Genomic DNA, 26,135 nt, shown 5'->3' with positions numbered 1-26,135 from the left:
GTTTATAAACATAATAGAAAGGCTTTTGAATGTAAACTTTTAAAACATTTTATTAAGACTAGTCTATAGTCAAGCCTATAGTCTAGTCTATAGTCTAGTGTATAGTCTAGTCAATAGTCTAGTGTATAGTCTAGTCTATAGTATAGTCTACATTCTAGTCTATAGTCAAGTCTATAGTCTAGACAATAGTCTAGTCTATAGTCTAGTCTATAGTCTAGTCTATAGTCTAGTCTATAGCCTAGTCTATATCCTAGTCTATAGTCTAGACTAGTCTATAGTCCAGTTTATAGTCTAGTCTATAGTCGATTTGCATAGTCTAGTCTATAGTCTAGTCTATAATCTAGTCTATAGTCTAGTCTAAAGTCTAGTCTATAGTCTAGTCTAAAGTCTAGTCTAAAGTCTAGTCTAAAGTCTAGTCTATAGTCTAGTCTAAAGTCAAGTCTATAGTCTAGTTATAGTCTAGTCCATAGTCTAGTCTATAGTCTAGTCTATAGTCTAGTCTATAGTCTAGTCTATAGTCTAGTCTATAGTCTAGTCTAGTTTATAGTCTAGTCTATAGTCTAGTTTATAGTCTAGTCTATAGTCTAGTCTATAGTCTAGTCTATAGTCTAGTCTATAGTCTAGTCTATAGTCTAGTCTATAGTCTAGTCTATAGTCTAGTCTGTAGTCTAGTTTATAGTCTATAGTCCAGTCTATAGTCTAGTTTATAGTCTATAGTATATGGTTGAGCCTATAGACTACTCTATAGTTGAGTCTATAGACTAGTCTTTGGTCTAGTCTATCGTCCAGTCTTTAGTCTAGTCTATAGTCTAGCCTATATTTGAGTCTATAGTCTAGTCAATAGTTGATTCTATAGTCTAGTCTATTGTTGAGTCTATAGTTGAGTCTAGTCTATAGTCTAGTTTATAGTCTAGTCTATAGGCTAGTCTAGAGTATAGTCTTCAGACTAGTCTATAGTTGAGTCTATAATCTAGCCAATAGTTGATTCTGTAGTCTAGTCTATAGTTGAGTTTATAGACTAGTCTATAGTTGAGTCAATAGACTAGTATATAGTTCAGTCTATAGACTAGTCTATAGTTGAGTGTTGATTCTGTAGCATAGTCTATAGTTGAGTTTATAGACTAGTCTATAGTTGAGTCAATAGACTAGTATATAGTTGAGTCTATAGACTAGTCTATAGTTGAGTGTTGATTCTGTAGTATAGTCTATAATTGAGTTTATAGACTAGTCAATAGTTGAGTCTATAGACTAGTATATAGTTGAGTCTATAGACTAGTCTAGTCTATATTAGAATCTGTGTTTAGTCTATAATCTATCCTATAGTTGATTCTATAGTCTAGTCAATAGTCTAGTCTATATTGTAGTCTATAGTTGAGTCTATAATCTAGTCTATAGTCATCTACTTTAATGTTTAGAAACATTGTTAAATGTTTATAAACCTTTATAAAATGTTTCTTAGTATAAAAGCAATACTGTTTTTTATTTAAAAATTTACAACTTTTTAACTTTCCTCTCTCCCTTTTAAAACTTGTTTAGAAACTTTCAATTCTATACAAAAATTGAAAATTTGTTTTAATTTTTATAATTTCATTTTTATTTTAATTCAAAATTAAATTAAAAAAACACAAAAAATAAGCATAACTAAAATAATACACTAAAAAATATGGCCTAAATGTAATATAATGCAAATTATGATTTGTCGTTTATCAAAAGTTTTATAAATTAAAAATGTTTTATATAAAAAAAAAAAAAACGAAATGCTGCATAAAAGTTAACAGAGAAAAAGAAAAATAAATTTAAAGCTGTTGTTGTTTAATTAAGGGAGTTTTACTTTAAATAAACATAATTTTACAATAATTATTATATATTTTTGTTTTTCGTTAAATAAAATACTTTTTTGTTTTTACTTTATTTTTAGTTATAAATATGGCAAATTTTTTTATTACTTGTTGTAAACAGCATTTCATAGTGAAATTTTTAATTTAACGTTTTATTTTAAACAAAAAAAATTTATATAAATGGAAGCAAACAATAATTAATTAATTAATAATAATATTTAAGTTAAATTTTAATTTATACATGTTTTTATAATAGCAAATTGTTTTTTAAACTTTTTATGTAAAAAAATGTTTATCATATTTTAAATTTTTTTATTATTATTTATAAAGTAAAAAAGTTTTCTTTTTACTAAAAAAAATATTTATTTTTTGTTTTTATATATTTTTATTATTTTTAGTTTTTTTTTTTAAGTAAAAAATAATTGTTCATGTTTTATTGGTTTCTTTCTAAAAAAAATGCATTTTCACGGAGTTTTTCTTTAATATTTGTTTTTCAAAATATTTAGGATTTGTTTTGTTTTATGGTTTTTAACTTAAAATGGTATGTGTGTAAAAGTTTGTAAGTTTGAAGCTAAACTTTTTTTAAAAAATAAAAATAAAATGACAACGGTGTTTACAATGTGTATGTGTGTGTGAGGTTTGAAATCTGTTATTAAATCTGTATGTGTAAATGTTTGTTAATTTGTTTTCTTTCTGGTTTTTCCTTCTTGTTGTTTTATAATTTAATAGGATTTTTATTTTGTATATATTTGTTGTTGTTGTGGTTGTTGTTGAAATTGTTTATATTATTATTATTATTAATATTATGATTATTATTATAAATATAATTTAGCAATAATTATGAATGATATGGCGTTACATAGGTAGCTGGGAAAATGCCTTTACGATTGCCAATTTCACCATTCCACCAGTTTTCATCAGAACGATCTGTTACAGTGATAACATCACCACGTCTAAAGTCCAATTCACCCGATTCCTGTGGCACAAAATCGTACAAAGCCTGTACAAGCATCTAAAATAGAGAAAAATCAAAAACTTTATACAAAATCTAGAAAATTTTTCATCTCATTTTACCTCTTCAGGTATCATATCTCTTAATTTAACATCTTGTGATCTTGATACACTAGCCGTTCGATGATATTCCACCAATTCATTGAGGGAATTAAATTTAACCACCCAAAGGAAAAATTTACCTTGTGCGTCACGTAATACCTTAAAATGTTGAACACCATCGGGGCATCTGTTTAGAAAAGAACATTAAAATTATTAATAAAAAACAAAAATTTTTCATTTCCCTTTACTTACTTGACCGATAATGAAAAATCACCCGGACTGGATTCACTGATACGTATTAAAAAAGCGCCTTCATGTTTATTGGATAATAATTTCTCAGCATCAGCACGAGTTATGCGACCATAATACCAGCTGTTGTTATTGTATTGTTGTTATCACAAATAAACAAAAACAAAATTAATTTATATTTTTGTTGTACATATTTGTATATTTTGACGTATTGTATAAGAAAAACTTACTCATGATTTTTCATTTCTATATAATTGCTGGGTATTAAACCTTCTTTACCATCTAGTTCAGCACGATACCAATTTGAATCATCTTCCATATTTAAAATCTAAAAAATAAAGAAGAAGAAAAATATAATTAGTTTCGAAAACTTAAAAATTTCGCTTAAAATATTGACAAAACTTATAACGGAAACAAATCAGTTTTATGCTCAAAAACTTGTTACTTTGAAAAATTTTATTTTTATGGCGAAAATTGGCTTCGTGGTGAAAAACTCGTACAATGACGAAAATCTAAATTTGATTAGATTAAAAACAAATTTAGTGGTGAAAAACTTATTTAGTGGTGAAAAACGTATTTAGTGGTGAAAAACTTATTTAGTGGTGAAAATCTAGCGTTGAGGTAAAAACTTATTTTATGGTAAAAAACTAGTTTTGAGTTGAAAAAACTAAATTTGGGATGAAAATCTAGTTTTGAGGTGAAAATTTATTTTTGGTGAAAAAATTAGTTTTCATTTGAAAATAATGTTTTTATGTGGAAAAAGTTGTTTTGAGGTGAAAAACTCATTTTAAGATGAAAATCTAGATTTGAGGTGAAAATCAAATTTAGTGGTGAAAATCAAGTTTTGTGATTAAAAGTGATGAAAACTTGTTTAAGGGGAAAAACCAAAAAAAATGTCATTTTTGGATGAAAATCTAGATTTAAGGTGAAACAAATTTAGTGGTGAAAAACTTGTTTTAAATTAAAAATAATTTTTATGTTGAGAAACTAGTTTTGGGGTAAAAATCTAATTTTGAGATGAAAATCAAGATTTGAGGTGAAAACCAAATTTAGTGGTGAAAAACGTTTTGAGTGGTGAAAAACTTATTTAGTGGTGAAAATCTAGCTTTGAGGTGAAAAACAAGTTTAAATGTTGAAATAATGTTTTTATGTTGAAAAAGTTGTTTTGAGGTGAAAAACTAATTTTGAGATGAAAATCTAGATTTGAGGTGAAAATCAAGTTTTGTGATTAAAAGTGATGAAAAACTTGTTTTAAGGGGAAAAACATATTTAGTGATGAAGTGATGAAAAAGTTATTAAGTGGTAAAAAACTGTTTTGATGTGAAAAACAAGTTTAGTGGTGAAAAACTTGTTTGGAAGTGAAAAAGTCATTTTAGGATGAAAATCTAGATTTAAGGTGCATAAAATTTAGTGGTGAAAAACTTGTTTTAAATTGAAAATAATTTTTATGTTGAGAAACTAGTTTTGAGGTAAAAATCTAATTTTGAGATAAAAATCAAGATTTGAGGTGAAAATAAAATTTAGTGGTGAAAATCTAGTTTTAAGGTGAAAAACAAGTTTAAATGTTGAAAAACTTATTTTATAGTGAAAAACTAGATTTGAGATGAAAAATTAGTTTTGAGGTGAAATACTACTTTAGTGGTGAAAAACTAGTTTTTATGTGAGAAACAAGTTTAAATGTTGAAAAACTTATTTTATGGTGAAAAACTAGATTTGAGGTGAAAAATTAGTTTTAAGGTAAAATACTTCTTTAGTGGTGAAAAACTAGTTTTTAGTTGATAAACTAGTTTAGTGGTGAAAAACTTTCTTAGAGGTGAAAAACTAGAACAACTTATATAGTGGTGAAAAACTAATTGGCAAAAAACTATCTTTGTGGTGGAAAATTAGTTTTACGAAAAAAATTGCGTTTAAGGGAAAACCAAGTGTGTCAACAAAGAGCTAGTTTTGTGGTGAAAAAGCAGAATAGTAATAAAACCCGAAATCGATTTAAAAGGTGAAAAACTAAACTTTGAGGTGAAAAGTCTCTATCGTGAAAAATATTGAAATTTTAAAAACGTTTGTTTTCATTTTAAACTAACATATGATTTCTACAATATTTTAAACATAAAACACTAAATGCAAAAATAAAACAAAACAAGAAAAAAAACAACAAAACCTAATCAAGCAATATCATTTACTTAATACTTAATAACTTAGCAAAAGGCAGCAGCAACAACAGCAAGTAGTAAAAGCCGTTGTTGCTAAAGAGGTTTGTCTTTATAAGCGTGTGACCAGGCCAGACAGACAGACAAACAAACTAGCAGATCGCAAAAAAAAAAACACACACAGAAACAACAATGCAACCAAGCATACAATAATAACACTGACAACAACAACAACATTGTACTCGCACACAAAATAAAAGTGCATTGCCATCAGCTTAGCCTTGTGCCTGACATGGTCATATTATTATCATTAACAAACTGCATCATTATCATGTTAACAACATAAAGCAGCCGCAGCAGCCCTTTTTCCCATACCACAAGGCATCCATCCCATCTTACATTCAAGCCAAAAAAAATTTCGACCAAAAAGCCCCATCCATACATCCTACATACTAGATTTAAATGTTTTTGGGAGAATCGCTATTCCAGAGAGAGTTTCAAAAAATATATATGCGAGAAGAGTAGTTAGGAGTTCTGTTTAAATCTTGTTTAACTAGCATGTGTCCCTCACACCATGACTGCCGTTCGTTTCGCGAGGAGGTATAATAAACCTGACTGGCCAAAAAAAAAATCATATAAAAAAAAAAACTCCAACAAAAACAAAAAAATGAACTATGTTTAACAATACATTTTTGTCTGGATTTAGGTATTGTGACTGGTTTTGTTATTTTTTTCAGGGATTTCTTTTTTTGTATTTCTTAAAGGGTCTATTTTTGTTTATTTTCCCTCTTTTTTAGTGGAGTTGCATGTTTGTTGTTTTTGTTGTCGCTTTAAACCATTTATTTCACCAGTTGCCAAGTGCTAATGGTTTTTATTTGGTTGCATTATAACCTCTGGTTATTGAGCTCTCTCTTTCTCGTTCTCTCTCTAACTCTTGGTATGTCATTATGAAAATATATCACTTGCATTTATAATTTTATTGTTTTATTCTGTTTCTGCTTTTTAGTTTAGTCATAAATTTCCATAATAAAGTTGATAAATTGTAAAGAAAAACTATTTGTTCTGGTTATCTTTTACTAAATGACCTTTGAACTTTCCCTTTCTTTTTCTTTAAGAAACTTTGAAATGCATTTCTTTTTATTGTCTTTTATGCTTTAAGTGATAATCTTAATTTTTGTAATATTTATTGATTAATGTCTGTTGATATAGTTTGTTTACAGTTTAAACAGATTCTTCTTTCTCCCTTTGCTTTGATAGCCGATTCTTAGTAAAAACAGTTGTTGTTGGATTTAATGGCTTTAATAGTTTTCAATCTGTGAATAGTAATTGTATGAGTCATAAACAAGTATTTTCAATAAATAAGAAAAAAATTATAAACAATTTATGAGATGTTGTCGAAAAGAAAATATAAATTGATAGTCTGTCTGTCTACTCTAAATGTAAAATAAATAAACAGATTTTAATTAACACAAATGAAAAGAGCCCTAATTTTTGTACGAAGATAGATAGATAGATAGATGATAGATAGATAGATAGATAGATAGAAGATAGATAGATAGATAGATAGATAGCTCGATAGATAGATGATAGTCGATAGATAGATAGATATCGCTCGATAGATAGATATATAGCTAGATAGATCGATAGATAGATCGAGATAGATAGATAGTAGATAATAGATAGATCGATAGATCGCTGCTAGATAGCTCGCTCGCTCGCTCGCTCGCTCGCTCTCTGCTCGCTCGCTCGCTCGCTGCTCGCTCTCGCTCGCTCGCTCGCTCGCTCGCTCGCTCGCTCGCTCGCTCTCTCGCTCGCTCGCTCGCTCGCTCGCTCGCTCGCTCTCGCTCGCTCGCTCGCTCGCTCGCTCGCTCGCTCGCTCGCTCGCTCGCTCGCTCGCTCCTCGCTCGCTCGCTCGCTCGCTCGCTCGCTCTCGCTCGCTCGCTCGCTCGCTCGCTCGCTCGCTCGCTCGCTCGTCCTCGCTCGCTCGCTCGCTCGCTCCTCGCTCGCTCCTCGCTCGCTCGCTCGCTCGCTCGCTCGCTTCGCTCGCTCGCTCGCTCGCTCGCTCGCTCGCTCGCTCGCTCGCTCGCTCGCTCGCTCGCTCGCTCGCTCGCTCGCTCGCTCGCTCGCTCGCTCGCTCGCTCGCTCGCTCGCTCGCTCGCTCGCTCGCTCGCTCGCTCGCTCGCTCGCTCGCTCGCTCGCTCGCTCGCTCGCTCGCTCGCTCCTCGCTCGCTCGCTCCTCGCTCGCTCGCTCGCTCGCTCTCTCGATCGCTCGCTCGCTCGCTCGCTCGCTCGCTCGCTCGCCTCGCTCCTCGCTCGCTCGCTCCTCGCTCGCTCGCTCGCTCGCTCGCTCGCTCGCTCGCTCGCTAGCTCGCTCGCTCGCTCGCTCGCTCGCTCGCTCGCTCGCTCGCTTCGCTCGCTCGCTCGCTCGCTGCTCGCTCGCTCGCTCGCTCGCTCGCTCGCTCGCTCGCTCGCTCGCTCGCTCGCTCGCTCGCTCGCTCGCTCGCTCGCTCGCTCGCTCGCTCGCTCGCTCGCTCGCTCGCTCGCTCGCTCGCTCGCTCGCTCGCTCGCGCTCGCTCGCTCGCTCGCTCTCGCTCGCTCGCTCGCTCGCTCCTCGCTCGCTCGCTCGCTCGCTCGCTCGCTCGCTCTCGCTCTCTCTCGCTCGCTCGCTCGCTCGCTCTCGTCCTCGCTCGCTCGCTCGCTCGCTCTCTCGCTCGCTCCCTCGCCCGCTCGCTCGCTCGCTCCTCGCTCGCTCGCTCGCTCGCTCGCTCGCTCGCTCGCTCGCTCGCTCGCTCGCTGCTCTCGCGCTCGCTCGCTCGCTCGCTCGCTCTCTCGCTCGCTCGCTCGCTCTCGCTCGCTCGCTCGCTCGCTCGCTCTCGCTCGCTCGCTCGCTCGCTCGCTCGCTCTCGCTCGCTCGCTCGCTCGCTCGCTCGCTCGCTCGCTCGCTCGCTCGCTCGCTCGCTCGCTCGCTCGCTCGCTCGCTCGCTCGCTCGCTCGCTCGCTCGCTCCTCGCTCGCTCGCTCGCTCGCTCGCTCGCTCTCGCTCGCTCGCTCGCTCGCTCGCTCGCTCGCTCGCTCGCTCGCTCCTTGCTCTCGCTCGCTCGCTGCTGTCTTCGCTGCTTCGTTCGCTGCGCTGCTGAAGCTCGGATGGTGGTATTGATTCGATAGATAGATAGATAGATGTGGCCTCCGGTAGGTTAGTGGTTAGTGTTCTAGTCTGGTAGACCGGAGGTGGTGGGTTCGATTCCCACCTGAGGCACTGGTTAAGGAGCGCACAACAGGCCCGATAGAGGCCTAGGTGTATTTCTTCGGATTTGATGTATATACATCCTCCTTTCAAACTAACTAACTAGATAGATAGATAGATAGATAGATAGATAGATAGATAGATAGATAGGAGAAACGATTTTAACCTAAAATAGTGGTCTATACCTTAAAAACTGGTTTTCGCTTCACCAGAAAAACAATTTTTCACGTCAGAATATAATTTTCACCACAAAAATTGATTTTCCCCACATTTTCACCTCTAAAACCGATTTACATTTACTCAAAAAATAATTTTCACCACAAAATATGTTTTTCATCTCAAAAACTGATTTTCGCCACAAAAACAATTTTCACCTCAAAATCGGATTTTGATCTCATAAACAAATTTTCACCTCAAAACCTGATTTTTCATCACAAAACTATTTTTTATAAAAAAAAATATATTTTTACCATGAAATCAATTTTTACCTCTAAAAAAGTTTTTCACCACTACAAAAGCGAAAATTCACCATTTAATCAGTTTATCACCCAAAAACGTTTTTTAAAAACAAGTTTTCACCACAAAAACTGATTTTCTTTACAAAAAAAAGTTCTTCACTAATAAATCTTATTTTATCTTCAAATAAAGAATTTCACCTCAAAATCACGTTAGTAGATTTTTTTTTTAAAGTATTTTTATTAATATTCAGTAAATCGTTGTTCTACATTCCAAAAGTCAAATTTCGAGAAACCACCTTCATTATGTTATTATCGCGTGCGTCTTAATAAAGATAATGACAAAATCAGAGATCGCATGTTGACACCCAGTAATTGAAAAATTAACATGAAATAATGATAAAAATAACATAATAAATTTGAAGGAGAAAGTGTTTAAGACATTATTATTTGCTATCTCATGTTTGGAAAAATGTCACCAAATGATAACTTTTTAAATTATAGACAATTTTAGAAAATTCTTTAAAACATATCTAATTAAATTTGCAGTTATCAGTTTAAACATTATAGGGTGCCTAGCAACTCTCCTACAAAGATCTTTATAACGCAAAAATTATTTTCATTATTCTAATATTTTTCTATTTATATTCTTTTGCCTTTCACTACTTTCATCGTTGTAGTAATAAAAATTGAAGAGAATAAATAAAAAAAATTTATAAATTACTAAAAAAAATATTTATAAAAAAATATATTGTGCCATATGTGTCTGTCTGTGTGTTATAAACAATAAAAACTATAAAAAACTGGGTCGTTTTTATAACAATAAATATAAACATAAATTGAAGGCATCAAAAGCAAGCGTTATTTTTCTTTTTGTTCAAATAGACAGACAAAATTATAAAAAAAAACTACAAATAGAAAAAAAAAACATGTAGAAACAAATTTGTGAAAAAAAAAACTAAAACAAAAGAATTTTCTTGTTTTAACAATAAATAAAACAAAAACCCTTTTATTATTAATTTTTTTTGCAAAAACTAGAAACTTGTTCTGTTATTTTTTTGTATTCATTGATAAGTTTTGTTTTGACTGAAAATTAAAATTCAAATTTATGCAAAACAAAACGTCATTATACATATTTTTTCACCATTTTCTACTCTCTTGTCATTTTAAGAAGAATAGAGAGATCAGGCAAATAAATTTGTTTTTGCATAAATAAATTATCTCGTAAAATAATGCAAAAAACTATTAAATATTTATACACACAACACATGTGATGTTTATTTTTAATTATTCCAAAATGTATGAAAAACAAAACGTTAGTTGATTTGAAATATTTTTCTTTATATACAAATACCAAATAATACAAATAAATTTATTTAAATTTTATTTAAACATTAGTATGTCACAGCCCACATTAGCACCTGGTATTTAAAACAAATACATTTTGCTAAATATTGTTTAATTTACAAATTTATTTTACAATTTTGCTTTAAAATCCCTTTAAAATTTTATCTCAGTTATTAAATTGCCTAATTCTTTACTTTATTTCCTCTAAAATTCTTATCGTTTTCTTTTTATTAAGAAAATTTCGAAATCAAAAATTCTGAATCGTGACAAAATTTGTATTTTTAGTTAATTTCAACATGTGCATTAAGTAACAAATAATTATAATGACGTTTGGCTTATTTTTAGTAATTTGTTTAAAAAATATATAAAAATATACAATAACAACAAATTAACACGTAACATGATGATTTTTAATATATTTCTATGGAATTTTTATCCGGAAAAAAATTCTTAATGGAAAAATTAAATATGAAAAAAGTTTTGCAAAATAAAATTATTAAAAAAATGGTATTACCTTTATAGTCTAGTCTATAGTTTTCTCTAAAATTTGGTCTATATTCCAGTAAATAAACTACTCTATAGTATAACCTATAGTCTAATCTATAGTCTAGTCCATAGTCTACTCTATAGTCTAGTCTATAGTCTAGTCTATAGTCAAGTCTAGTCAATAGTCTATAGTCAAGTCTAGTCAACAGTCTAGTCTATAGTCTAGTCTAGTCTAGTCTAGTCTAGTCTAGTCTAGTCTAGTCTAGTCTAGTCTATAGTCTAGTCTATAGTCTAGTCTATAGTCTAGTCTATTCTATAGTCTAGTCTAGTCTAGTCTAGTCTAGTCTATAGTCTAGTCTATAGTCTAGTCTATAGTCTAGTCTATAGTCTAGTCTATAGTCTAGTCTATAGTCTAGTCTATAGTCTAGTCTATAGTCTAGTCTATAGTCTAGTCTATAGTCTAGTCTATAGTCTAGTCTATAGTCTACTCTATAGTCTAGTCTATAGTCTACTCTATAGTCTAGTCTATAGTCTACTCTATAGTCTAGTCTATAGTCTACTCTATAGTCTAGTCTATAGTCTAGTCTATAGTCTAGTCTATAGTCTAGTCTATAGTCTAGTCTATAGTCTAGTCTATAGTCTAGTCTATAGTCTAGTCTATAGTCTAGTCTATAGTCTAGTCTATAGTCTAGTCTATAGTCTAGTCTATAGTCTAGTCTATAGTCTAGTCTATAGTCTAGTCTATAGTCTAGACTATAGTCTAGTCTATAGTCTAGTCTATAGTCTAGTCTATAGTCTAGTCTATAGTCTAGTCTATAGTCTAGTCTATAGTCTAGTCTACAGTCTAGTCTATAGTCTAGTCTATAGTCTAGTCTATAGTCTAGTCTATAGTCTAGTCTATAGTCTAGTCTATAGTCTAGTCTATAGTCTAGTCTATAGTCTAGTCTATAGTCTAGTCTATAGTCTAGTCTATAGTGTATAGTCTAGTCTATAGTCCAGTCTATAGTCTAGTCTATAGTGTATAGTCTAGTCTATAGTCCAGTCTATAGTCTAGTTTATAGTCTAGTCTATAGTCTAGTCTATAGTCTAGTCTATAGTCTAGTCTATAGTCTAGTCTATAGTCTAGTCTATAGTCTAGTCTATAGTCTAGTCTATAGTCTAGTCTATAGTCTAGTCTATAGTCTAGTCTATAGTCTAGTCTATAGTCTAGTCTATAGTCTAGTCTACTGTCTAGTCTATAGTCTAGTCTACTGTCTAGTCTATAGTCTAGTCTATAGTTTAGTAAATAGTTTAGTCTATAGTCTACTCTATAGTCTAGTATATAGTCTACTTTATAGTCCAGTCTATAGTCTACTCTATAGTCTACTCTATAGTTTAGTCTACAGTGTAGCCTTTAATATGACCTATGTTTAACTTCTAGTCGTAACGTATAGCCTAAGCTATGGTCTGGTCCATAGTCTAGTCTGTAGTATAGTCTATAGTCTAGTTTATAGACAATTCTATATTATATTTCATTGAGTTTTTGTAGAGTTTGCTTAAGGTAAAACTGCTACTGAACCCATTACCTAAATTTTAGCTTAACCCAGAAATGAAACACCTACAATTTACATTAATCAAATAAATAATAGAGATTTTTTTTGCACTACTAGTAAATGATTTTAGTTTTTTGTTTGTTTACGCACCATAGATTACAAATATTGAGGACATAGAAATTGGTCACCATCTACACAGCTCTAGCACACTAGGTGGTACAGATTTTTTTTAAATAGTATTATTACATCATTAAAAATAATCTAGTCTCTGTAGAGTCAGCCAGCAGCCATCATTTGAAAAAAAGTACAAAAATAAATAAACTATGACGGCAAAAAATAAAAATTTGTCTATTTTATAAACACACAAAAATTTAACGATAAATACCAAAAAAAAAATCGAAAAAATGTACCAGAAACCAAAAACATGAAAAATGTTTTTGTGCGTGTTGGCGTTAAAATATAAGTTTTTTTTTCTTATTTAATATAAAATCTATACAGAAAATATACATAAATATTTAACAGAAAAATATAAACAAGTGTGCATATGTTATGTATGAAAAATTCAAATATATAACAAAAATATTTTGCTAAAATTTTTATTTCTATAAATGTACGAAAACCGAAATGTATATTTATGAGTGATGAACTTTGTTTAAAACTATTTTGTAATTATATACATGTTTTTTGTTTTTTTTTTTGCTTTCTATAAAGAGCGGCGATTTGACAAATGTTGTTGAAAATATTCTAAATGCCATATTTATACATTGGATTTCTATTATTTTTCTGTTAAGAAAACCATATGCGGCAATAAGCTTATTTTATTACCAGAATTCTAGTAGTTAATTTCTTTCAAATCACTATTTATGGTCAATACCCTACTGCAGAGAATTTTGGTTATATACATAAATTTAATGAGTGAAAAGCTTGACATTTACATAAAAACAAAATGCCTAATGTATTTGAGAATAAATTATTGCAAATACACCTTACAACTTCATTAAATCAATTAGAAGCTGTTCTCTAAACCAATATCGGTTGAAAACACCTCTTCAAAAGGTGTTTATGGACCAAATCTTTTTCTAATTTTAACTTAAGCTTTGAAATTTTTAGTTTTAACTTTAGGCTATTCACAGTTCGATACAATTCTAAACACTTTTTTCTTGTTTATTATTTATAGGTTTACTGAACCTTATTTTTAATAACTACTGTTTTTACAGATAATATTTGTATATCGTTCTCTCGCTCTATTACCTATGACTCATGGAAAAAATAATGAATTATTCAACTTTGTATTTTTTATTACATTTTTTACTCAAAATACAACAATTAACTTTTGCATTGACTCGTATAAATAGAATTCGGAATTGTATTCTTTTTTTTTTCTTCGTCTATAATAAACTTGTTACTCTTTTTATCTCGTAACAATAGTTAATTTCAGTTCACATAAATAATTGTTATACATTACTCAACAGTTAGCAAAATTAGTTAATAATTTAATTTAGACATTTAGACGAGACAAAAAAAAAATATTTTTTTCTTTAAAAATTAATTTAATGTTTATTATATTGTGGTATCATTAATCATTTCTGGATTGTTAAAAAACTTTGTAATTTTTCATGAGGAAGAAATAATTAGGTTTCTGAAATTAGTAACTTAGGAGATAATTCGATTGTTTTTTACGATTTAGCATCAGCCCTTTGCGAAGTCTCCAAGACAATAGAGTAAACTAGACTATAGAGAGGACTATGAACTATAGACTACGCTATAGACTAGACTATAAACTAGACTATAGATTAGACTATAAAGTAGACTATAGACTAGACTCTTGACCAGACTATAGCCTAGACAATAGACTATACTGTAGGATATACTATGGAATATACTATATACTAGACTGTAGATTAGACTATAGATTAGACTAGACTATAGACTAGACTATAGACCAGACTATAGACTAGACTTCAGACTAGACTATAGACCAGACTAAAGACTAGACTTCAGACTAAACTTCAGACTAGACTATAGACCAGACTATAGACTAGACTTCCGACTAGACTATAGACCAGACTATAGACTAGGCTATAGACTAGACTACAGACTAGACTTCCGACTAGACTATAGACCAGGCTATAGACTAGACTGTAGACTTGACTATAGACTAGACTATAGACTAGATTATAGACTATAGAATATACTATATACTAGACTGTAGATTAGACTATAGACTAGACTTTAGACTAGACTATAGACTAGACTATAGACTAGACTATAGACTAGACTATAGACTAGACTATAGACTAGACTATAGACTAGACTATAGACTAGACTATAGACTAGACTATAGACTAGACTATAGACTAGACTATAGACTAGACTATAGACTAGACTATAGACTAGACTATAGACTAGACTATAGACTAGACTATAGACTAGACTATAGACTAGACTATAGACTAGACTATAGACTAGACTATAGACTAGACTATAGACTAGACTATAGACTAGACTATAGACTAGACTATAGACTAGACTATAGACTAGACTATAGACTAGACTATAGACTAGACTATAGACTAGACTATAGACTAGACTATAGACTAGACTATAGACTAGACTATAGACTAGACTATAGACTAGACTATAGACTAGACTATAGACTAGACTATAGACTAGACTATAGACTAGACTATAGACTAGACTATAGACTAGACTATAGACTAGACTATAGACTAGACTATAGACTAGACTATAGACTAGACTATAGACTAGACTATAGACTAGACTATAGACTAGACTAGACTATAGACTAGACTATAGACTAGACTATAGACTAGACTATAGACTAGACTATAGACTAGACTATAGACTAGACTATAGACTAGACTATAGACTAGACTATAGACTAGACTATAGACTAGACTATAGACTAGACTATAGACTAGACTATAGACTAGACTATAGACTAGACTATAGACTAGACTATAGACTAGACTATAGACTAGACTATAGACTAGACTATAGACTAGACTATAGACTAGACTATAGACTAGACTATAGACTAGACTATAGACTAGACTATAGACTAGACTATAGACTAGACTATAGACTAGACTATAGACTAGACTATAGACTAGACTATAGACTAGACTATAGACTAGACTATAGACTAGACTATAGACTAGACTATAGACTAGACTATAGACTAGACTATAGACTAGACTATAGACTAGACTATAGACTAGACTATAGACTAGACTATAGACTAGACTAGACTATAGACTAGACTATAGACTAGACTATAGACTAGACTATAGACTAGACTATAGACTAGACTATAGACTAGACTATAGACTAGACTATAGACTAGACTATAGACTAGACTATAGACTAGACTATAGACTAGACTATAGACTAGACTATAGACTAGACTATAGACTAGACTATAGGCTAGACAATACACTGGACTATAGACTGGACTATAGACTGGACTATTGACTAGACTATAGACTAGACTATAGACTAGGCTATAGACTAGACTATGGACTAGACTATAGACTAGAATATAAACTTGACTTTAGACTAAACTATAGACTTGAAGAAAAGAATAGTAGACTAGATTATTGACTAGAATATAGCCTGGTCTATTGACTAAAATAAGGACTAGGCGTATCGAAGTATAAAACTTAGGATCCGATATTAAAAAATAACGTTTTCCCCTCAAGGTTCCTTTATTATATATTCAAATAAATATATCAAATTTCTCAATTAATTTTTTTTAAATATCTATCAACATTAATAATTCTCAAAATCTATTTCTTATTAAATGTTTTTCGCTCCAACAAAACACACACAAATAAAAAGCCATTCGCATATTTATATGCATAAAAAAATATTTGTATCTAAAATATACAAAGCAAAAAAGAAAAGTGACTCACGTTCATTTCCAACAATTATTTCATAGCAGGAAATATCGCAAGACATATAGAAAAAAATACGAAAAAAAAAATAAAATAAATAAAAACACAAACCCTCTACAAACACCCAAAAAGAATGTTAAAATGTGACCTCTTTTCAAAACAAACAAATTTATGTATTTTAAACAATTCCTTTTATTATTTTAAAATTTATTTAAAAACAAAAATAAATATTGAGATAAAAATAAATATATTTATTAAGTAGAGGTAAATTAAACACTACAAGGCTGGGTTTTAAATATTGAAATTGTGTTTGTAATTAAAAACCTCTCGTTTTTAAAAGTTTTTTTTTTTTAGCTTTTTATTACAATTTAATGTCGTATTGCTAAAATATTTGTAATAGATATTAAATAATGATTATATAATTGCTGCTGTTTTTTTATATTTAATATTTAATCCACAAAAATATTAAGTCATAAATAATTAACTTTGCTAAATGACATACATAGAAACATATAGAAAATTTGCAAAAAAAAATTAATAAAATTAAAATGTTTATCTTAAAAACAAACATACAAATATTATATAGATTTGCATGTTTAGATATTTTCGTTGGAGATATAAATAAATATAAAAACCGCAACCATAAAATTTGTCTTTAATTATGTAGAGATGTTCATAGGGTGTAAACGAATTTGTTTTGAGCTACAATAATATAAAAAGACAAGTCCATGAACTTAACTATGGATTATGCTAAACTAAGCTAGTCTGGTGTAGTCTATAGTCTAGTCTATAGTCTAGTCTAGTCTAGTCTATAGTCCTGTCTATAGTCTAGTCTATAGTCCAGTCTATAGTCTAGTCTATAGTCTAGTCTAGTCTAGTCTAGTCTAGTCTAGTCTAGTATAGTCTAGTCTATAGTCCTGTCTATAGTCTAGTCTATAGTCCAGTCTATAGTCTAGTCTATAGTCTAGTCTATAGTCTAGTCGATAGTCTAGTCTATAGTTAAGTCTATAGTCTAGTCCATAGTCTTGTCTATAGTCTAGTCTATAGTCTAGTCTATAGTCTAGTCTAGTCTATAGCTAGTCTATAGTCTAGTCTATAGTCTAGTCTATAGTCTAGTCTATAGTCTAGTCTATAGTCTAGTCTATAGTCTAGTCTATAGTCTAGTCTATAGTCTAGTCTATAGTCTAGTCTATAGTCTAGTCTATAGTCTAGTCCATAGTCTAATCTATGGTCTAATCTATAGTCTAAGCTATAGTGTAGTCTATAGTCAAATATATAGTCTATTCTTTAGTCTAATTTATAGTCAAATATATAGTCTAGTCTATAGGCTAGTCTTTAGTCTATTCTTATTCAAGTCTAGAGTCTAGTCTATAGCCTAGTCTATAGTCAAGTCTACAGTCTAGTCTATAGCCAAGTCTGTAGTGTAGTCTAGTATATTGTATAGTCTAGTCTAGTGTAGAGATGTTCATAGGGTGTAAACGAATTTGTTTTGAGCTACAATAATATAAAAAGACAAGTCCATGAACTTAACTATGGATTATGCTAAACTAAGCTAGTCTGGTGTAGTCTATAGTCTAGTCTATAGTCTAGTCTAGTCTAGTCTATAGTCCTGTCTATAGTCTAGTCTATAGTCCAGTCTATAGTCTAGTCTATAGTCTAGTCTATAGTCTAGTCGATAGTCTAGTCTATAGTTAAGTCTATAGTCTAGTCCATAGTCTTGTCTATATTCTAGTCTCTAGTCTAGTCTATAGCCTAGTCTATAGTCTAGTCTATAGCCTAGTCTATAGTCTAGTCTATAGTCTAGTCTATAGTCTAGTCTATAGTCTAGTCTATAGTCTAGTCTATAGTCTAGTCTATAGTCTAGTCTATAGTCTAGTCTATAGTCTAGTCTAGTCTAGTCTAGTCTAGTCCATAGCCTAATCTATGGTCTAATCTATAGTCTAAGCTATAGTGTAGTCTATAGTCAAATATATAGTCTTTTCTTTAGTCTAGTTTATAGTCAAATATATAGTCTAGTCTATAGGCTAGTCTTTAGTCTATTCTTATTCAAGTCTAGAGTCTAGTCTATAGTCTAGTCTATAGTCTAGTCTATAGTCTAGTCTATAGTCTAGTCTATAGTCTAGTCTATAGTCTAGTCTATAGTCTAGTATATAGTCTAGTCTATAGTCTAGTCTATAGTCTAGTCTATTGTCTAGTCTATAGTCTAGTCTATAGTCTAGTCTATAGTCTAGTCTATAGTCTAGTCTATAGTCTAGTCTATAGTCTAGTCTATAGTCTAGTCTATAGTCTAGTCTATAGTCTAGTCTATAGTCTAGTCTATAGTCTAGCCTATAGTCTAGTCTATAGTCTAGTCTAGTCTATAATCTAATCTATAGTCTAGTCTATAGTCTAATATATTGTCTACTCCATAGACTAGTCTTTAGTCTAGTCCAAAGTCAAGACTATAGTCAAGTTTATAGTCTAGTCTTTAGCCTGTTTTATAGTCAAGTGTATAGTCTAGTCTATAGTCTAGTCTGCAGTCTAGTCTATAGTCAAGTCTACCAAATGTATGTCAAAACTAAGACAGCCTTCCCTTTCTATAACTTCCACTAACATAAAAACATTGCAAAAAAAATTTATGATTGAAAGTCTTAAAGTAACAATAAACAAAGTGTTTGGATGGATTGATAAGACACGTGTAATTGTATCGAAATGACCTATTTTTTGGGCTAGTAAATACAAGTTATGTTTTTTGCTAACTTTGTAAAAAACAGTGTTAATATTTCGAATTACTAAAAATAATTTATATTTACTTAAAGCCATAAAAAAAAGCAAAAACAATGTCTTCATTTATACGTCTGTTCAGTTTATTTTAACTTGAGGAAGGTTACTCTCAACTACAATACTTGTTGACATGAAAAATTAAAATGGCCAGAAGAAAAATAATAAAATAAAAAAATAACAAAATATGCAAACAATTGCATGACCCATACACGTTTTGAGGTTTTTAAGTATTTTGTGTTTTTATATTTTTATTTTTTAATTTTGTCTAGAAAAACGTGTTCAGAATATGAATTTTTTAGTTGTATTTTGCATAATACTTGACACCCAAAAAATTTACTGTGCTTTTAACATATTTCAACAAACAACTACATATCTACGTAATTGATTTAAACATGTTATATATTTTTTGGATTTTTTTTTTTTTCGATACGATTACATTTTCGCTTTCGTTGCTGGTTAACTGGTTTTTAAGAAACATTTTTCTGTTAAATATTTCAATTGAAGAGAAATAAATAAAAAGTTCAATTAAGACTGTTAAAGATACAGCAATTATGAATTAATACACTGAAAGAAATTTTGGGGAAAAAGACTATGAATTTATGAATTTTTCTCAGTGTATTACTATAGACCAGACAATAGTCTAGACTAAAGTCCATACTCTAAAGTTCAGACTATTAAGACCAGACTCTAGTCTAGACTATAGACCAGACTTTAGTCTAGACTATAGACCAGACTCTAGTCTAGACTATAGACCAGACTCTAGTATGGACTATAAACCAGACTCTAGTATGGACTATAGACCAGACTCTAGTCCAGACTATAGACCAGACTCTAGTCTAGACTATAGACCACACTCTAGTCTAGATTATAGAGTAGACTCTTGCCTAGATTATAGACCAGACTCTAGTCTACACTATTGACCAGATTTTAGTCTAGACTACTGACTAGACTCTAGTCTAGACTACTGACTAGACTCTAGTCTAGACTACTGACTAGACTCTAGTCTAGACTACTGACTAGACTCTAGTATAGACTACTGACTAGACTCTAGTCTAGACTACTGACTAGACTCCAGTCTGTACTGTAGACCAGACTCTAGTCTAGACTATAGACCAGAATCTAGTCTAGACTATATACCAGACCCTAGTCTAGACTATAGACTAGAATCTAATTTAGACTTTAGTCCAGATTCTAGCCAAGACCATAGACCAGACTCTGATCTAGACTGTAGACCAGATTCAAGTCTAGACTAAAGACTACACTCTACTGAAGTCTGTCCACCAGAATCTGTTTTAAATTATAGCATAGATTGTATTCTAGACTATAGATTTTTTGAATTTTTCTAAGTGTATTAATATAATATTAATTAAAATTAAATAGTTTTACTAATTACTACTTATAAAATTTTAATGAAATTAAAATATTTACCTTTAAAATTTGATTTTTACGAAAACTAAGCTCATCATCAGCTGTTGCTGAGAAATCATGTTTGGCAATTGCTTCCATTGTTGTGTTTTATGATTTTGTTTGTTTTTTATTTTAAATAATTGTTGTAAAAAATAATTATTTATTTGTGTTCTAGAAAAAAATTTGTTGCAGTTGTTGTTGTTGTGCTTTTTAATCCTTATAGTTTATAAAACTGAGTAAAATAGAACCTTTTTTTGTTAAAATCTTTTATATTTAAATATTTATTATAAATATTTTTTAATTCTTTTTTTTAATATAAAGATGTTTCGTTGTGTTTTCTTTCTTTTTTTATATTCGATTTAAAAATATTATTTATATTTCTTTTTTTTTTTCAACACAATCATAAATTATTACACTTTTTATTATTTATTACTTTTTCTTATCTATAAAAGAGAATTTTTTAAAAATAAATTAATAAAAAACGAAAGTTTATAATAATTATTTTACTAATATTACATTTTACACTTTCAAAAACACTTTTTTCTTTTCTTTTTGTGGTTTATTTTTATTTATAATATTTGTTGCTATTTAAGGATTTCTTTTTTCAGACATTTTAGGCCTGTTAAATTCCAAAATGTTTATAATAATGAAGTTATATTTATCTTGAAAATACAGAAAAGTATTTCAAAGATATTTATTGCAAACCACCACCAACAAATAACGCACTAAAAGTATGACAAGGGAACGACAAAAATACACAAAAATAAAATTTTTATTTTTTTCTTATTAAATTTTTACTATATGTACGAAATTTTATTAAATGATGAAGAATGAAATAAATATAAAAATAGCGAGGAGAATCCACCGTTTTGAATTAATCGTATGACTGACTGACGGACACGACTACCACCAGCTAAGTTACGTGTTGTATGTACTACTACTACTACTAGTTGTGTATGAGTATGAAATAATCGGCATCTTGCTTGTTAGCTGCTACTGCTGATGTCTGAATATATGCGAACAGAGTGAGTGAGTCTGGCTGTTGGCTGACTGTTGTGGTTCATACAAATTTCAGAGTAGAGAGCAAGCATGTGACATGAGATTTATGGTATCTGTGTGTGTGTACCTGTAGGTAAGTATTGCCAGAATGAATATTTAAATGTTTTCAAAGGTCTACCTATTAACTATGTGCTTAAAACCCAGTACCTACCTCAATTGGAATTTTTGGTTTGGAAATTTTGTAGTTTTCATAGTTTTAGTTAAAATGAAACGTATGTCTATTAGTTACTGAATATACTTATCTCCTTAAAATTCCTGTAATGATTATCCAAAATTTTACAAAATTTAGAGAACTAAACCCTTCTAAGATAGTTTACGGTTCTAACGGTAACTTATAATTTACTTCTTTTTATTAAAACTTAGACTTTAGTCTCTCTCTAAACTATATACGAAATCATAGTCAAGAACAGACTTTAGTCTAGACTATGAACCATATTCTTGCCTTAACCATAGAGCAGACTCTAGTCTAAACTGTAGTCCAGGCATTAGTACTAAATATAGTTCAAATACTTTAGTATTCTAAACTATAGACCAGACTTCGATATAGAATAGACTCTAGTATAAACAATATACGAGACTCTAGTATAAACAATATTCCCGACTCTAGTCTAAACTTTAGAACAGATTCTAGTCGGGATTATAGACCAGACTATATGACTACTCTAGTCTAAACAATAGACCAGACTCTAGTTTAACCTAGATGTCAGACTCTTGTCTATACTACAGAAAAGGCTCAAGTCTAGACTACAAACCAGACACCAGTTTTTAATCTTTAGACTCTAGTGTAGTTTATAGAAAAGACTCTAGTACAGACAATACAGAAAAGTTTTTCGTATAGACTACAAACCACACACCATTCTAAACTATAGACTCTGGATTAGTCTATAGAAGATACTGTATTTTAGACTACAGACCAGAATCAAGTCTAGACTATAGACCAGAATCTGTTTTTTAAACTTTAAACTAGATCCAATTCTAGACTATAGATTGGACTCTAATCTAGACTATGGAACAGACATAGTCTATATACTCTATTTTAGACTATATTTTAAAATATAGAATATAGTACAGAGTAGTCTAGACTATAGTACAGAGTCTAGTTTAAACTGTAGTCCTTAACCTAGTCTATACTTTAGTCCACAGTCTAGTTTAAACTGTAGTACATACTCTAGTCTGGACCAGATTCAAGTCTAAACGTTATGCTCTACACTACAAAATAAATTAGATATTTGTCTAGACTATAAAACAGACTCTAGTCTAGACTATAAAACAGACTATAAATGTTTTCTTAGAAAAATACATAACACGTTTCATTAATTACTAAATGTTATTAAATTATATTTTTGCTATTTTTTCCTAAAAATTCATTTTAAAATTTTAAAAACTAACAATTCAATTTAACTATAATATCAAAAGTATCTATCTACGCTCTTATCTTAAAAATGTTAAACAGTTATCTCTAAAATGTATTTTATGATTCATAAAATGTACCTAGAAATTAAGTAATAAACATTAATCCAACCCATAAACACCCATTTATTAGCGAACAGTTTTCATAAACAAAATCTATTCATGTTGGCAATACTGCGATGACGTCGTTGTTTTGTTTGCTTTTGTTGTTTTTTCACATTTTTGTATTTGCGTTTGTTTGTTGTTGTATTTCTTATAGTATTTTCTCCCCCCACACGACATTCGTGCTATAATGTGGATTGTTGTTGCTGTTGTTGTTCTTGTTGTCGGCATAATTCGCCGAAATTGATGTGCATGTTGTTGTTGCTGTTGCCGCTTTGTGTAGATTAAAACAAAAACAAGAAAACTAAAGTTTTTTGTTCTCGAACAATTTTCTGTTGTTGTTGCTTCGGCTGTTTATATTGTATTTTGTGTTCAATGTTTATTCTTTAAACAGAGATGGGTAAGTTGGTTTTTAAAATTAGTTTTTGATAAGAATTGGTTAATGAAATTAAAAATTTTGTTAGATTAATTAAAACAGAAATTTATTTTGCAAATGTTGTGGGTTATTGAAAAATTTTAATTTTATTTGTTTAACATAAAAAAAATAACTTTTGTTTATACTTGTTTAGAGATTTGCCAATACCAGCCCTGTGATTTAAGCTGCTTCTTCTTCTTTTGTTTGTTGTTTTTTACATACTTCACTTTGTTTTCTGCTCTGCTTTGAAGAAGAAACAGATGATGATGAGTTTGATTATGATAAGAAGCATGATAATGACATTTACAGGCAGATAATGAAGTTTTTTCACTTGAATATAAAGAATTAAATGAATTCTTCTTTACTTTATGAATTTTTGGAGGAAATTTAACATTTTATAGGGAAATTTTTCATTTATTTTTAACTATTATGTGTGAAAATTTCTGTAATAAAAAGCCTGAGAAATTTTGCTAAATCTTAAATTGAAAACAATCAAAATTAATTTTATTTTCTTTTTTCCTAGTGTTTGTTTTTTGGTGAAAAAAAAAAACGAAATGTCTGTGTGTATGTCAAAGAAAAGGCGGTGTCAATGTGATTTGTGGTGGCGGAGTTTGGTGGTGGAAAATCAACAATAAATAAAAAGAAAAAAGTAAATGCACTTAAGTATAGGAAATCATTTTGAATGAGTAGAAAAGAAATCACACACTTTATTACTTCATATGGAAACAAAATCGAATCAATTGAGATTTATTGAAATTACACTAAAAACTAAATTGACTGACAAACATTACACTATTGGTGGTGGTTGTAAATGGCTGATGGTGTTGCAGGCTGGCTCAAGATGTTGTTGTTAATAATGACGACGATGATGAAGTGGAAAAAAAAATAATTTGAGGAACTGGAAAACTCGTTTCAATTTTTTTTAGATTTTTTCTAAATTGTATAGATGACAGACACAAGGAAAAATTTTTTGACGTTGCTGGGTGCAACTTGCTCACTTTAGTTTTTTTCACTTTTCGTCTTTTTTTTTGTTCTTTTATTATTTACTATTTTGCTTTTGTTTTTTCAATTCCCTCTTGTTGCTAAAGGGCCTGCCTAGTCTGATTGCAACAAATACCAGCAGCAACAACACCAACAACAAGAAAATTGCAGACTAACAACAACAAGAACATTAAGAGACGAAGAAGAGTAGAACGAAAGCAAGAAATAAACGAGAAAAAAAGGTGCAACGAACTGTATGTAAACTAAAAAAGAAGAAACACCGAAAATAAACCAAAAAAAAAATTCTACAAATTCAGAATTTTTTAAAAAATTATCAATTATTTAATTAACTTCTCATAAACCGCTAAATATTTTCTTTAAAAATAACCACAAAAAGAAAACACTATGTATTATTTTAATCGGCATTTTTAGGATGCCAATTTTATAACATTAAAAAAATCTCTAGAATGTTTTTTTCTTCTTTCTTTTTCATTTTTTGGTGCGGCAGCTAAAAATTTCACTTTTCATTTTTTTCATATGAATTCAACAAATTTGATTTGCATTTTTTGCTTGATTTCACACATTTTAAACACTTTTTATAGCAAATTATTGATAATTACTTTATTTTCTTTACACTTTTATCAATTAAAATAAACCTTTGTTTCTGCTTTTGCAATTATTAAACAAAAAAATTTAACTCAACTTTTATTCTCCCTATAAAAAAACACGTAACTACTAAACTAGTCAACTGAACCTGATACAGTGTTGTTAAATGAGCCGCATATGAGATGCTTACAGCGATTTTGTTGCTACATTAGCGGTGGAAAAGGTGTTTTTGCTGTTAATGGGAAATTGTAGCGATTTTTTTGTTTGTTTGCTTGAAATCAATGGAATATTTGTTTTGGTATATTTGTCATTTTTGTAATAATTATACTTTTTTTTAAATTAAAAATAAGTTTTTCAATAAAATACAACAACAATAACAACTTCTTAATTAAAAAATAGCCAAAAAACCTCTTACTTCGCAATGCAATTGTAAACAAGTTTTTGTTTTTATTCATTATATTTATATTTTTCGTTATATTTAACAATTTATTGGTAAAATTTTAGAAAAAGTTAAAATTTTAGTTTTAAAATTTTAAGTTTTCTTCATATTTAATTACTTTATTACTAAAATTTTAGAAAAAAGAATATTTTTAAAAATTAACTATTTTCTGGTGGGTTTGAACAAGAGAAAGTTGACATCATTGTCTTTATAATGAAACAGCAAACAGGGTGTTAAGAAAATTATAAAGTGTCATAATATGGTGTTGCCACATTGTTGTTTTGGATAAAAATGGCTATATTGTTTCTAGGGTTCTATAAATAGACATATGAATTAAAATAATCGAGCAATCGACTTTTTGTTTAAATAAGTTGAAAAGTCAAAGTCGAATATTTTGTTCCAAAAAAGCCGATAATTCGACTATTGTCTATGAACTTTTATCATTTTTTTTGACTTTTAGTATTTTATAAATAGTCGACTTTTCGACTTTTCCGACTTTATCGACTTTTATCGACTTTTCGATTTTTTTCGACTTTTTGACTATTTTCGACTTCTTTCGATCCCTAAAATTGTTTCATTTAACATGTCTATAAATAGACTTAAAATAATCGAACAATCGACTTTTTGTCGGCAAAAATGGAAGTCGACTTTGTTTGTTTAACGAAGTTGTAAAATCGACTGACTATCTT

General features: G+C 30.6%; 1 protein-coding gene across 2 annotated transcripts; it reads right to left on the bottom strand.

The window, feature by feature from the left end:
* Positions 1-2,286: 2,286 nt before the first annotated feature.
* Positions 2,287-25,159, bottom strand: LOC119613399 (growth factor receptor-bound protein 2). 2 transcript variants are annotated; one of them, XM_037969440.1, is made up of 6 exons: positions 25,022-25,159; positions 20,456-20,666; positions 3,371-3,468; positions 3,144-3,263; positions 2,913-3,078; positions 2,287-2,850 (listed from the first exon to the last, which is right to left on the bottom strand). In XM_037969440.1, exons 2-6 carry the CDS (start codon positions 20,531-20,533, stop codon positions 2,677-2,679), a joined length of 636 nt encoding a protein of 211 aa, XP_037825368.1. In that variant the 5' UTR covers positions 20,534-20,666; positions 25,022-25,159; the 3' UTR covers positions 2,287-2,676. The 2 variants fall into 2 exon arrangements, with proteins under 2 accessions (XP_037825368.1, XP_037825359.1); XM_037969431.1 differs by lacking the exon at positions 25,022-25,159 and having other exon boundaries at positions 20,456-20,816.
* Between the last annotated feature and the right edge of the window lie 976 nt (positions 25,160-26,135).

Source organism: Lucilia sericata, unplaced genomic scaffold, assembly GCF_015586225.1.
Source record: "Lucilia sericata isolate MDLA Ls3-8-SP2 unplaced genomic scaffold, ASM1558622v1 Contig000039F_arrow, whole genome shotgun sequence".
In the NCBI taxonomy this organism is placed as follows: domain Eukaryota; kingdom Metazoa; phylum Arthropoda; class Insecta; order Diptera; family Calliphoridae; genus Lucilia; species Lucilia sericata.
This window is presented reverse-complemented; position numbering and strand designations above follow the sequence as displayed.

What these genes read in the sequence shown, in the direction of transcription:
- LOC119613399 (XM_037969440.1), bottom strand. Translation starts at nt 20,533, where the DNA reads ATGGAAGCAATTGCCAAACATGATTTCTCAGCAACAGCTGATGATGAG. An exon ending in GTAAAAATCAAATTTTAAAG is followed by an intron (nt 3,469 to 20,455) that starts GTAAATATTTTA and finishes TTTATTTTTTAG; the next exon opens with ATTTTAAATATGGAAGATGA. An exon ending in ATAGAAATGAAAAATCATGA is followed by an intron (nt 3,264 to 3,370) that starts GTAAGTTTTTCT and finishes CAATAACAACAG; the next exon opens with CTGGTATTATGGTCGCATAA.